The sequence below is a fragment of the Anomaloglossus baeobatrachus genome, chromosome 6 (genome assembly GCF_048569485.1).
Source record: "Anomaloglossus baeobatrachus isolate aAnoBae1 chromosome 6, aAnoBae1.hap1, whole genome shotgun sequence".
NCBI classification, from domain to species: domain Eukaryota; kingdom Metazoa; phylum Chordata; class Amphibia; order Anura; family Aromobatidae; genus Anomaloglossus; species Anomaloglossus baeobatrachus.
Window position 1 is genome coordinate 109,626,998 of NC_134358.1, and position 15,191 is coordinate 109,642,188.

At 42.6% G+C, this 15,191-nt stretch overlaps 1 protein-coding gene across 1 annotated transcript in view; it reads right to left on the reverse strand.

Annotated features, from left to right (window-relative positions):
* Nucleotides 1-14,237, reverse strand: part of CRISPLD1 (cysteine rich secretory protein LCCL domain containing 1) — a 123,272-nt gene extending 109,035 nt beyond the window's left edge. Inside the window, exons 1-2 of the mRNA XM_075316300.1 lie at nucleotides 14,152-14,237; nucleotides 11,182-11,512 (exon numbers count right to left, since the gene is read on the reverse strand). Of these exons, the coding sequence (XP_075172415.1) occupies nucleotides 11,182-11,439 (258 nt within the window). The 5' untranslated portion in view covers nucleotides 11,440-11,512; nucleotides 14,152-14,237. The remainder of the gene's footprint in view (nucleotides 1-11,181; nucleotides 11,513-14,151) is intronic.
* Nucleotides 14,238-15,191: the final 954 nt, after the last annotated feature.

The following is a 15,191-nucleotide window of genomic DNA, read 5'->3' on the forward strand; positions in this document are numbered from 1 at the left end:
AGTCTGTGGTAAAGGTTTGGGATATCATTTATAGGGAAGAAAGGTAAAGTATAGCAATATTATGTAGATGGATTTTGTTAGTAATAGAAACTGTGAATGTTAGGTTCAGCTCACTTGCGGGTGGGACTAGTGTTGAGCAGAGTGAGAGACTTCCTGGTTGCAAGATGGAGAGCAGTTCAGTTAAGGTTCTGCCTAACATAAAAAGGGCCTAGGTGCCAGGGTCTGTCCTGAAAACCTAATGCCAATTCCGAAAGGTCTGGAGCTTAAGGCTCATCTCAGTTGAGCTTTCTGAAGCTACCCGAGCGTGACACGTAGGAAAGTTGGATTGAGGAAGATGGGATGATCCTGGGGTACCAAAGACCCATATGAACCACTCTCAGGGTATTGACAGAAAAAAGAGAGGTTGCCGCTGCTCAAACAGTAACCTGGGAACAGTAAAGCTGCTTCTGCACTCATAGTGGGGGTCCTAGAGGGAAGGAATACCCCAGTCAGAGAGGAAAAATGTTGAACAACTTGTCTGCTATGCAACCAATAACTAAAAGTAAAACCTGTTGTGTTAAAGAGACCCTGGTGTGATGTGAACTCAGTCCAGCAACCCCTGCAAGTGTGGATGAAGAGATGGCTGGCATCCTCCAGGAGCAAGTAAGTGCCATGCACCTTACACAGAGAAGCACACACAAATGGGGTACCTTTGACGAGGGAGTGCGGCGTAAAAGTGGCACAGCACCACCTTCCTTCAAGGCAACCACACATTTTTTCAGTCAGTAGTCAAGGCAGGAAATAATGAGAGCATACATTAGTGTTTTTGCTGATTCTGGTTTACGGAATGCACAAATCCGGGAGATATTTTTGAGTTGCAGTCAGCAGGAGGTGAAGAGGGCTTAGATGTGTGGCTTGAAGGATAGAGCAGAGTCGAAAGTTACTGTGAGGCAACGAGCTTGCGAGTCTAGGGGGAGTGAGGAGCCATGAACCTTGATGGATAGGCTTGTTGGAGGCGTTGAGAGAGGAGGAGGAAAGATAATGAATTCAGTTTTGTCCTTGTTAAGCTTTAGGAATCGCTCAGAGAAGAAGCATGAAAGAGCAGACAGACATTGTGCTGGGACTTTGGTCAGTAGGGAGGTGATGTCAGGTCCAGAGGGATAGATCTGCGTATCATCAGCATAAAGATGATACTGAATGATGGGACTCAAAGAACTGTCGCAGCAGGCCGAAGGTAGTACCATGAACTGCTACTAGAAAAAGTACAAAACTAGTAAGGACAAACCAGGCTACAAGACTCAACCTCCCCTCAATCCAATATTCATGACTTATGATAAGGGTAGGGCATTAAAAAAAAATAATCTCCAAGTTCTTTAATGGGTAAAATTGTAAAGAGTTTGAAAAAAATTAACTTTGCAATTAATTTATTTCCTAAATTCTCTCTGTTCTCAAGTGCTGCAGAGGAAATGCTACCTTTGGGTACAGTATCAGAGCATAGATTTTGAGCCAGTGGCAAAACAAAACAATATTGCTAGTCCAAAGAGGAGCCTACCACCCTCTACCAAGCACAAAGCCGGTGACAAGCTCCTGAAAAATAAAATGAGACAACCCCTTTATCAAAGTCATAGCTTGGTCATTGCATGATACAGATTTTCCATTGTGTGTTTTACATCATTTCACTGCTTGTATTAGTTTTCTAGGTTTGAGGGTGACAGATCACATCTGTAGAGAGTTTATTATAGGTTCCTTCTATACCAGTGTGGATTTCCTCTATTACTACAAAATATTCTTGTAGACTATTTAGTTTAGAAAACTATTGGCCCATATGCTGTAAGCCATTATTCAGCTGTCAGTGATTTTTCTCTTGCATGAAGACATTGACCAAATACTGCAGAAAATCTGATCCGCAATATTGATCAAAAAGGAGCCCATGTGTCGGTTTTTAAAATATCAGCAATTTTCCCATATGCCCCCAAAAAATAAAAACTGCAAGGATTCTCCTACCCTTTTCAACATATTCTTGCAAAACAAGAAAAGCCAAGCCAAGTGAACAGCTCCATGGATTGCAAGAAGTAATTGTTCTATCCATGAAAAACTTGGAATGAGGATAGATGTAAATGAAAACGAACGTTTGACTGAAACCTTCATGAACCTCAATGAAGAAATTGTGAAGTACTGGAAGCTGCAGAATCGCCTGCTGAAACATACAGAAGGTGAAGGAAAATACCTAAATAAGATACTATGACCTGGATGGAAGGAGAACGTTTGTAGAAATTACATCATATGATATCAACTCTGTTCGCTCTGAATTTTCATTCAAAGAGAAAATAGAGAGAGCTCCCGAGTATCATAGAGAGTGTATAGTTACAACTAACTACACCGCTACCAGAAACAACTTTGGCAATGAATAAGGAGGGATTGCTTACTATCATTCCCAATAAATAGAGCCTCCTTTCTTACAACAATGGTCCACTGTCTTTATTCATCCCTGGTGTTGTTTCAGTGACAGGACTTTACTTTACATCCGTAACTCCATTAAGGAAAGGAAGACGAGGCTCTGATTTCACTTCAAGGACAGAAGATCAGTTTTGGAGTTGAAAGAATGATTGTTTTCTTACAACACCAGAATCAGCTCTTCAAAGCCAGCATCCAGTAAGAAGCACAGTGAAGCTGCACCATCACTGGAATGATCAGATTTTATATAAATCCTAACTTTTAAAAGTATAATCTATATGCCATGTCAAAATGAAGGGGAAAAAAAGTAAACTTAGCCCTATATGACAATCTATTGGAAATTATTTTACACATTTATGAAGGTTTCTGCATTTTTAACATATTTATCCTCTGCACAGTTTCAGTCTCTTGTCATTCTAAATGAAATCGAGCTACCTCCAGAACATGAACAGGTGGAATGATTTGTGTGCCATGTTACTGTTGAGGTGGACTGCCCCAGTACTGGTTATTCTATGTGTTATACAAATTGTATTGTATATGTCAATATGATATGCTACTACGGTAGCTAGGTGCAGAATTGGGATACACTAGAGCTTGGACTGTTACCATTGGGCACCATCTAGTGGTTGGGCCAGGTTAACTGTGGAATGGAAAAGACATGGTTAAGGGGAAGTGACAGATTCGAGACCTCCCTACTGTTATTCTCTTTCTCATGATGGGACAGTTCAGTATAGAGTTCAAGTGAGAGAAGATATGGTCTTAATGCTAGGACCAGTCAGGGAACCCCGAGGTACCCTCAAGATGTCCGGAATCTGTGGCTCACTCTGACGCACTTAGAGAGTCATTCGGCTAAAGATCTGTCGGGAGCCAGCAGTGGTGTGAGGAAGATGCAAAAGGAGATACAGACCCGGAGCTTGAATACGAGATTCAGATTGGGGGCGTTGAGACAGGTTGAGGAGTAGTACCACACAATGAGAAATGGATAAGAAGGTCATGTCTGTCATAACAATGTAAAGAATAAAAGTGAGTGATTCTGTTAGTCAAGTGAACTCCAGTTTTGCATATAATAGTAACTGTCTATGACAATGACTGCCAGTGGTGTGATGGACACCAGCTTGAAGAAACCAGTAAGTGTCATTCACCCCACCAAAAGTCACATCCACTCACAGGGTCTCCAGAGCGCGAGTGGCCCAGCACCCTGCTCCTGCATTACAAACAGCAACAACCCCAATTCCATCAGCATGTACTATCATCGTAGGAGGGATGCCTGCTGTTATGGAGCCAAACAGCTAAATGAACCATCTTTCACTCGGAGGTAATACTGAAGGTAGTGATGACGGTGAATAATGGGATCAATGGAGTAATAGTTGAATGAAAACAGTTTTAAGATCACGGATAGAAAAAAAACATGCATCTATAGAGTATACCACAAAATAATCACAGACTTCATAAGTAAGGATGAGCCAACCCGAACAGTAAAGTTTGGGGTTCATACCGGACATCCAGTGCATGGCTCTCAAACTCGAACATAGACTTTTAAATTTCCAGGTCTGCTGCTGACTAGGAGTGACTTATGGAGCCCCGTTCTAGAACGATGCTCTATAGGTTACTGCCGATAAAGCTGGAAGCTGAGGGCCGCAGCCTACAGTTGTCCTCTTTAACTGCGATGGTTATCAAAAATAGGTAGGACCCCACATTATTTTAATTTATTCCCCTTCCACCTATTTTTTCAGGACAATAATCCTGCTCTTACTCCCATTTTGCTTCCTTTCACAGCACCCCAGCCCTTACTATGACCATTTTACAGCACAGATGTTCAGATCTCCATTGACTTATGGGATTTGAGGTACAGGGTCAAGTTTGAGTCAAGTCCGAGTCATTTAAGTCCAAAATATATCTTGCTGACAAGGCTAGTCAATGTAAATCTATTCCTAAATATGTTTTAGGATCCATGTGTACTTGTTAGTGTACCGCCCCCGTGTCAGTGACCGAGCCGCTCGGATCAAAAACCGTGGTGGCTCGAGGAGTCTCCGGACCCGGGGGGTCGCGCGGACACCTGAATGTAAAAGGGGGGATATGTACAGGGGGGTTAGGAGTTCGTGACGCCACCCACGGTGCGTGGTACGATACGCTGCTGTTGGGAGCGCCCGGTGGCAGTGGTATGACAGCAAGGTGTTTGACCCCTCCGTGGGTAGGGGGTTTTGCCCTGGGGCCCGGTGATGGTAGCGAAGGGGTGCCTTTGGGAGAGGAAAGGGTTTCTGCGTACTCACTCAGTCCAAGAATACTGACACCGACAGCTTGTAAACCAGAATTCTGAGCACCGCTGCAGGAAGGAGGGAGCTTGTTAGCCTGTGACCTTTTCCGTGGCCCCTTCTTCACTATTTGGACCCTGCAGTGTGGAAATAGTTGGGTCCTGCTCACCTGTATGGCTAACGGAGTGAGCTTGGGATTTCCTGGACTGTGTTTTAGGAAAGTCCTATCCCATCGTTGCGCTAGTACCCCGATTTTAGAACGGGTGAGGGATGAATCTTGAAGACTTCACCCCCGTCGGGTAAATTAACAGGAAGCTTGAAGCAACTTCATGGCCTACGGTCCACATACCCCGTCGTGCCCTATCCCCTGCCCGGAGATGGCTCAAGCCCGCTAGCTGCCCTCCTCGGCAGATCCGTGCCCCTTGACACGATCCCCTGCGACCGGGGTTCCAGCTCCTACCAGGCCCACACCAATGTCTGCCACCTAGTAGTCTCGAGGAGCCCTGCTCCACAACGGTGACCTCTCACTTCCAGAGCCACCACTCCACACTCCTCCTCCTTCACCAGTCATGCTTTAGTGTCTGATAGTCTAATAGATATTTTAATGTCTGGTAACTTCCTGAATTTTGACCTTGAGGGTTACATTATGAAAGATTTAAAACTAATAAGAATGATAAACTTTTTTAAATTTGACATAATAAGAATGTGCATTGATCTCAATGTCTTAAAGGAAATAATGCAATAACTATGAAGCGATCAAATAGTTGCCAACATAATTATAATAGATGATAGAAGTAAAAAAAAAATGAAAGCAGAGGCATTATTTTTTGTAGCTCATTTCATGGAAATACCACCACAATATTTTTACTTCAATTTATTACAAAGCCAGAAACCAAATGAAAAAAATGGATATAAAATTACACATCTCCAAGGCTGAAAGTCCTCAAAACCATTTTTTAAAGGAAATGAAATTCTATCCACACTGCACATATTTGTTCTTTTTTAGCCAACTTTAAACAAGTGAGCAGAAGTAAGATTTTTCCTCCTCAGTATTGCCATAAACAACTCTAAAATGCTGAACATATGTCCCACACACGCACCTACTGGAAAATGTAACCAAAGAGGAAGATGACAAATAAATGGATTTCAACCAGAATACATGGCAGGGGTAACTCATCGATAGCTGTTTCTTCTCTCATTCATTAACAGCTTGGAGTGGGAATTAAAACGCTCTAAAGTTTGGGAGGAATTAAATTCTTGTCACGAACATGTCAGCTGGAAGAAATCCAAAAGTAATCAGTGGTATTTCCTTATATAGTTTAACTGAAAAGGAAGATCACATTTTATATTATTTCCTTTCTGGATGGGCTTTGTATTTCTTTCTGAGAATTAGGCCTCATGAACATGAACATATGAAAAATTGATACCAAATGGCCCAAACAGCACCTGCAAAAGTTATCATCATACTGGATGTGTAATGCCGGTGTTCCCTGCACTAACAGGGATGCCGACGTATTCACCACTCCACTCAGCGCACCGCTGTTACCCCCTGCCGTATACCTCATCAAGTCCCGATCCTGAACCCAAATCTATCCAAGTGCCTGAACCTGCTCCAGGTGTCCTGGTACCTTACTCGGTTCCTGCTCCCATTCTTGATTTCAGCCAGAGCTCCAGATACAATTCCTGATACGGTTTCTTGTTCCTGGTTCCAGCCTGAGTTCCTGATTCTGTTCCTGGTTCCTGGGTCTAGCCTGAGTTCCTGTATACTTTCCTGGTTTCAGCCTGAGTTCCTGGTTCCCAGTTCCAACATGAGTTTTTGATCCACTCATGTTTCCTGCTACCAGCTTGTATTCTTTTATCCTGATACCAGCCTGTGTTCCTGTATCCCGGTACCAGCCTGTGTTCCTGTATCCGTTCCTGTGTCCCAGTACCAGCCTATGTTCCTGTATCTCGGTACCAGTCTGTGTTCCTGTATCTGTTTCTGTGTCCCAGTACCAGCCTGTCACACAGGGTGGGGGAGCGGTCTGACTGCAACCAATCACAGACATCAGGACTGCCGGTGGGTGGAGGAAGCAGTGAATATGTATGAGGGTTAATGAGCGGACCAGGAAGTAGTGTTAGAGACTCGGAAAGTAAAACGCACCTGCTTTATCCCTTATTTTTTCACTTTTTCCTTTATTTTTATAATTTTCAGGGTGGCTGAATCTGAACAGTTACACGGAGTTTCCTGAGAACTTTGTGTTTGAAGTTCATGCACAGACACTAGGTATCCGGTACGGATCCCGAACTTTACAATTTGAATTTGCCCATTACTACACATAAAACTTATTACTGTATGGATTTAGGAAATACATTTATCTAACAAATTTGCAGCAAAGTCCATATCATTGAAAACTATTTGCATGGATATTTGGTTCCACCTGGGTTCTTTAGCTTCCTCCATCAAACTACACCGAGTCTTCTGGACCATTCAGTGTCTACTGAGTGGAGCAGTACCTGTATTCCCAAAGCAAGTCTATGAGACTCAGAAAGAGACACCCTAAACTTTTTCAATATAAACTATTTCAAGCCCTGTGTGCGCCACCTGTTCTGATTTTAAATCACATGGTCGAGAAGAGTAGCCTAGCAAATCTGGAAATTGGGGAAGTCGGCTATCAGTAAGGATCTTACTACACTTACACCACATCACAAATAGAACATTGGGGGGGAGGAGTGCTCAAAATATATAGATTTAATAGAAGATATGCACAATTTAATATACAGTAGGTTTTGCACTTAACTATTTGAAATTAATTTTAATCTACATCTGTAATTTTGTGACAAAATCTGCCTTGTTCTGGCTTTTCTGGTAAAGTTGAGCTGCATATTCAATCTCATTTTCCTTTCTTACCTAGTGATCACATATTACTAGGCTATCCAATCACTTTATAATCAGTTTAACTTGGTCTGATTTCTGAGACCATGGCCAATCCATAAAATAAAGAGACAAAGCGCTGGTTTAGAAACACATCTCTTTATAGGAATTTATGTTTAGAGGCTAAACTGGGAGAGGGGCGCAATCAGGGGTAGTAAAGGGGAAGCGGGCGCAGTCAGTCAGGGGTGATACGGGGGAGTAGAGGCTCAGCCAGTCAGGGGTGATACAGAGAGGGGATGCAGTCAGTCAGGGGTGATATAATAGGAGAAGGAGCTCAGTGAGACAAAGGTGATACTGGGGAGAGGTGCTCAGTCAGAAGTGATACAGGGGGAGAAGCGGCTCATTTGGGGTGAAATGAGGGGAGGGGACGCAGTCAGTCAGGGGTGACATGGGGAGAAGAGCTCAGTCAGGGGTGATATGGGGAGAAGTGAAACAGTCAGTCAATCAGGATTGATACAGGGGAGAAGGTGCTCTCAGTCAGTCAGTTAGGGGTGAAACTGAGAGGGGCACAGTCAGTCAGGGGTGACACGAGGAGAGGGGGTCAGTCAGTCAGAGCTGATATGGGGACAGGGTTTCAGTCAGTTAGGGGAGAAGAAATCAGGGCAGGATAGCGTTCTATTCCTTACCTCAAATGAGCGGCATCTGCAGCTGATGATCCTGTCCACAGTGATGTAAACTGCTCTCCGATGTTGTCTAACACTGGGAGAAGCAGCACACGATATGTCACTACTACCCTCCCTGCGTTAATATCGGAGAGCAGTGCGCGTCACTGTTGACAGGATCGTCAGCTGCAGCTGCTGCTCACTAGAGGTAAGGAACAGAATGCTGTACCATCCTTATTTCTTCTTATCACCACTCTTCCCTGAGTTAGACAACCTGGGAGAGTGGTGAATGCATCTCTGATACACAAGTCTCAGCTGGTTCCAGTGCCTGGATCCACTGGAGGATCCTCCAGTCCTCTGGTAGGCCAGTCCAACCCTGCTTGTGCAGCATATGTACAGAGGATGCCAGTAAGGGGTTAAAACATGATTGCCCTTCTTTGAAAGCAACAATACCATAATATATACATATTTAGAATTTTATTTTATAAACTCGAAAACGAGTGTCACATATCACCCCTAATTACCTGAGCCAATCATCGTTAGACTACCGCTGTTCATGGTTTTGAAACCCATGGAAGAGGAGCTGAAGTCACAGGGGGTAGGTGACCATGGATAATCAGCTGGTGTCTCCTCACAGTCAGTTGCCAGCCTGTCTGTAATCCTGCTGGCTGAAGGCATCACACGCGGACCACTATCTTAGCAGCGGTGTGCGTGATGAGATCAATACAAGCGGCATCAGCAGGTGATGTGAAGGCGCAGCACTTCACATTACCTGGCACCATGGGCAGCATGCAGTACTACTGAAGAATAACAAACTAAAGAGTAAAACGCTCACCCCTTGGTGCACACAATTAGAATACTGGGCAGAGAAGGCATTAATGTATGTACACAAGCTACAGTGCTGTACTGGGGACGAGGCCCACCAGAGGATTCTCCGGTGTCTCGGTGCACCAGTCCGACCCTGATCAATAGCTAAAAGCAAGACTTAGTGGAGGTTTAGTTTTGATTCCCATTCTAAGTTGCTTATATTTTGAAGGGAATCTGACTGTAAGTTTGACCATCCTAAAAAATGTATATTCACATGAAGCCTAGTAAAAGATTAATTAATTTTTTTACTTTTATATTGTCAATCAGTTGCCTGAATCTTGAGAAATCTATGTGCTAAGTGCTATGGTTGAGAGAATGCACTTATTGAAACTCTGTTTCCCAGTTTATTAAAGCGGGCTTTACACGCTACAATATATCTAACGATGTGTCGGCGGGGTCGCGTCGTAAGTGACGCACATCCGGCATCGTTAGTGATATTGTAGTGTGTGAAACCTACATGCGATTGCGATTGAACGAAAAACAGTTCATCGCATACACGTCATTCAATTACTAAAAATTGATCTGACGTAAGGCCTAAAGGAGGGCAAGTTAGTCCATAGAAGTGGAGACCACTGATCTGCATAGGTGCCTGATTCCCTAGTCTGTGCCATACATAAGATGCATGTTAGGTATTGATTAACAGACAGTGAAAGGTGCCAAGAGTGTTAAGCCTGCTTTACACCTTACAATTACACATACGATCTCATATGCGATGTGACATGGCCCCATCGTATGTGCGGCACGTTCAATTTGTTGCCCAAAAATGATTAAATCCCATCACACGTACTTACCTTCCATACGACCTCGATGTGGGCGGCGAACATCCTCTTCCTGTAGTGGGAGGGACGTTCGGCGTCACAGCAATGTCACACGGCAGCCGGCCAATAGAAGCAGAGGGGCAGAGATGAGTGGGACGTAAACATCCTGCCCACCTCCTTTCTTCCGCATAGCCGGCGGGAGCCACGGGACGCAGGTAAGCTGAGTTCATCGTTCCTGGGGTGTCACACACAGCGATGTGTGCTGCCTCGGGAACATTGAACAACCGGACGTTCAATTTTTAGAAATTGAACGACGTGTATGCGACCAACGTTTTAACGTACAATCTTTGTCGCACGTAGGTTTCACATGCTACAATTTCACTAATGATGCCGGATGTGCGTCACTTACGACGTGACCCTGCCGACACATCGTTAGATATATTGTAGCGTGTAAAACACGCTTTACACTGAAATATGTTGCAATTAGAGTTGACTAGACTAGTTGACTAGAGTAACTCTTTGTACTCGCTATACTCATAATGAATACTGTCTAATACTTGCGTAGGTAGTCATTCCGAATAGCGTGTGCAATGCAAGTGAATGGGGAAAAACTCGAAAAGTAACGAGTAACCCGAATGGCGTACTATTTGCTACTCGCACGAATAGTACGGCATTCGGGTTAGGCCGGTTTCACACTTGTGTTGTTTTGACAGAAGCAAAATCCATCACAAATACAGTACAGTTCATTTATTTACAGTGGAAGCGCGACGCCATGCGGACACATGCGTGTAGTGTATGAAGCACACAATAGCATAGTGTCATGCTTCCACTGTAAATAAATGAACTGTACTGCATTTGTGACAGATTCCGTTTCCGTTAAAACAACGCAAGTGTGAACCCGGCCTTACTCATTACATTGTGAGTATTCCCCATTGAATTGCATTGCACACACTATTCGGAATGAATACGCGAGTATTAGACAGTACTCGTTATGAGTATAGCGTGTACAAATAGTTAGGTACTCGCTCAACTCTAGTAGCAATACAATGGTCCCAAGACTAAGAAACCAGCCAAGTCAAAGCCTTCAATTAACCTGAGCCTAAGGTTGGTTTCACACATTCGTGTTTTGGAGCTCGAGCACAGACCACAATACACCGACTGGTCACAGGTCATCTGACCCAAATTCTTCTATGAAGCTGAATGCGGGTCTACTCGTGCCATGAAACACGGATGTATGAAAATGACCCTAATGCAAGCAGACAGAATCTTACATAAGTTACAGAGTTATTGCCATCACCTGTATTTTTACCATAAGTATAATTTCAAGACTGGAAACAAAAGAAAATATATCTTACCATATACTCCATATTGGAAGAAGGTGGGTAAACTTCACCTCTCAGTTTATTGTGCAAATCTAGGATAAGCTTCATGTCACTCTCCGTAATTGCTCTTTTGCCTCTATGCTTTGCAACCCACCACTCTCCATCCTCATCCATGTATTTTTCCAAGAGGCCTTCTAGTTGGGTGGCATTAGGAATCAGCATTGGAACAACTGTTTGAACTATGAATAGCAAGACAGTCCGCCGGAGCCATGCTTGTGCCGCACAATTCATGATGAGAGGCCTGCAAACTCTTCTAGATTAAATCCTGATCCAAAGTTGCATGTATTTATTCTCAAAATGATACCTGAAAAATAAATAAATCAATGCAGCAAATTGTATTACAGCGAGCCCCATCCACACTATAGATATTATAAAAACAGATAACGCAGAAAAAAGTATAAAAGAATCAAAAGGAAAATATCACAGCACAAGGGAATAACCTAATTGTGATGTGGACCATCAAATGGGACAGATATTTCTGCCATAGGACAAATTCACATTGCTTCAGCACAGCTCTGCTGCGTCTGACTTGCTCATCTGTGCTACTTACCTGGATTTTTCAAACAAAAAACACAAAAAACCTTAAAAAGCATAAAATAAGAACGCCAAATGAGATTTGAATGCCATACTAAAAACTCTCCTGTAAGTCAGTGACTAATACTACTGTAACTCCAGACAAACTTCTGCTCTGCCAAGACCCCGGGGCACTCCCCCTAGATCCACGTGGTAAGGATGCCAATCAGGCTGCTTCATGCATTCATCATTACACCGGCTCTCCACAGGACCTCACTGCAGCTCATGAAATACTCAGCACCGCAGGAAAAAGAAGCAAAGAACAGCTCTCACAGCACAGACTCATGAGCTTAATAAGCAGATATAATATAAGCAGGGTACAACAGAAATAAAAGCATTTTTATCTCTGAAGATAACCCATCAATGCATGACTTATCCAGGTCAGCCAGCACTTCCCAACATTTCAGCTTACACCTTCATCAGGAGCCTCTACAGAATCGGTGTATCCTCACATTAACTAGTAAAATTAAATTACACAAAATCTACAATTTAATCCATTTAATACAAATCAACATTAACAATACAACCTAGAATACGAATAAAAATCATTAAATCTCGAAAAATTCATGCAGTCTTGTGTAAATCCATGGGAACACTTCATGATATAGTAAAACCTTTTTAAGACACTAGAAATTGTTTTGAAGAGAGGACTTCTCAAAGATGGTTTATTATTCATGTATGGGGGAGATGAAACCGGTCACGGGCAATTTGCTCTAGATAATGGGGTGGTCTTTCGGAGAGAGGCAAACTCAGCTTGACTACATCTCAACAATTCAGCCCTGATGTATCTGAAAAGCAATGATATGTTTGTAACACTTTATATAGATTTAATTTTCCTTGTATAAATAATTTTCATGATACACTGGAAATTTGCCAATTCTTAAATTACACTGCCCCCACCGTGACATTCATTTAAACCTGTGAGATACAGTGTGTGAAATACTGAATACATTTATAGCCTTTATCTTCCCGATGAATTTCCCCGAGCCAATAGACAATCTAATATGATACATTCATTGTGCTGCAGAATTTTCTGACTTTGGAAACCGATTCCATTCATCTTCATGCTTTTGTTTCTGCAGCATGGAACATGGATTTTTGCAAGCCCCATTCAAATGGATGAGATGAACTGCAGAATGTCCTGTAAAAAATCTGCCCTTGTTAAGGCTGCTTTCACACATCAGTTTTTTGGCATCAGGCACGATCCGGCGAAAAAACTGATGCGACGGAACCGGCAAAAAAACGGATCAGTTGCATTAGTTTTTTTCCATCAGTTCCTTCAGTTTTTTGACAGATCCGTTGTGCTACTGGGCATACTCAGTTAAAAAAAACGGATCCAGCAGTCGTATCCGTTTTTTTCCCACATAGATCTGGCGTCCATAGGCTTTCATTATAAAACATGCTGTACGGCGCCGGATCTGGTACAATACGGTTTTTCGCTGGAGACAAAAAATGTTCCCCTCAGCATTCCATCCGGCCGCCGGACAAGCAAACTAGCAAACTTTACCGGATCCAGCGACAGCCGGATGAAACGCAAGGCCATCCGGCACAATCCGACGCTAATAGAAGTCTATGGAGGAAAAAACAGATCCAGCGGCAACAGACGCCGGATCCGTTTTTTCCAGTTTTTGCCGGATTGTGCCTGATGGCAAAAAACTGATATGTAAAAGCAGCCTAAAACCTTTTCCCAATTTGCACTTTTGTATTGTCATTTATTTGTCAATATTTTGTCAAAACCATAAACAAATCTAAAAAGATAAAAAAAAAGCAATCAATGGTGCAAATATGGCAATTATTCAGCACTGTGTTCTGTGTGTCTTTTCTTTTTGTGCAGTCATCATTTTGACTCCTCCACTGCAGCAATGGAGTATTGAACAATCATATAGACAATTCTGGCCATTTGACATGTACAGTGCCCGACACTGCGATGGAATCTTAATTGCGATATATTGTGCCAGTTTTAGGTCAACATAACTTTCCGGACTTGTCTTGGAAGTAATAAGACGACGGTGCCAAATGCTGCGCTGTACAACCCAACCACAAAATGCTGACTGGATAGATTCAGCTGCTCAGAGGAGAACAGATGAGAGCAGAACTGTTTATATACAACTTTCAAGAATTCAATGAATTCCGTCTGCATACTTTCTGTGCGCCTTTGTAGGAACTCTCCCACAACTATTGCAAAGTTCACACATACAATCCAGAAATAATATAGTATCCAAGTATGAAGTCCACAGTTCTAGATAAGTGCCATCCATTCACATGCTGTGGAGTACAGCCCCATACATTCAGAGGCAGCTGAATATAGCCTTGTAAAGAGAAAAGCATAGAATAAAAAGAAGAAAAACTATGTGATGAATAAATACTTACTGCTTGGCGTGGGAATGAGTCCAGGGCTGTGTGGCGGCTTAGTACCAGGGCTCTCTGTCTCTGTGCTTGGGTTATGGCACTTGCAGAGCCTGTCACTCAGTATTCGCACCGGATCAGAGAGCGGGGCTTTCAAAGCAGATCCCAGCTATGGAGGAGGAGTCTGGGAAAGTGCATGGAGCTCGACCCCCTCTTTCCTCTGGATTGTCATGTGCTTTTTGTGCAAGTGTTCAGGTGGGTGGTCGAATATGCTGTGAGCACAGGATTTAATACTTGTAGTTTCTGCACAGAAATAGAGCGCTGCTAGGTGTTGAGCTGTTCGTGCTGAGGAATGACAGTATTGTGGATGTGATCAAGTTAGCATGGAATAATCCAGCATTATTTTAGTTTGACAGAAATAAAAATTGATTTAGGCTATGTCCGCACTTTGCGTCGTCGTAGTTGCAGTTCTAAACGCATCCTCTGGCAGAAATTGCTTTTTCCAAAGTTGCTTTTGAGCACAGAAACGCGATAAATAAGCGTGCGTTTTAGCCTCGTTTTTAGCGCTTTTTACATGCTTTTCCATTGCTTAAAGACAGATGCATTTTGAACATAAAGACACTGCAAAATAAAGTTTAAACAGTCAAACACTATGAAAAAAGGGGAAAAAAATGAAAACAAATATAATTAATTAAATCATTACAAAATTAGTTAAAGTTAATATAATTATAGCGGTTTTATACTATTTATCGCTAAAATGACAATAAATTAATATTTTTCATTAATTTAATTGTCGGCCTATGTGTGTGTGTAAAGGGACATATCATTCCATTATTTTGATGTCAGAAACGCATGCGTTTATGTAGTCCAAAAGGCATGTTTTCTGCAGCTAAAAAGCAGGTTAAACGCTGGAATTTTGATGTTTGTTGCTTTTTGATACTTCTCTTTGACTTCAATGTTAGCAAAACGCAGCCCAAATGGCAAAAACAATCGACATGCTGCTTCTTTGAACGCTGAGTTTTTGCCCAAAATTATGCAAATTAAACGCAGCATTTTGAACTGCA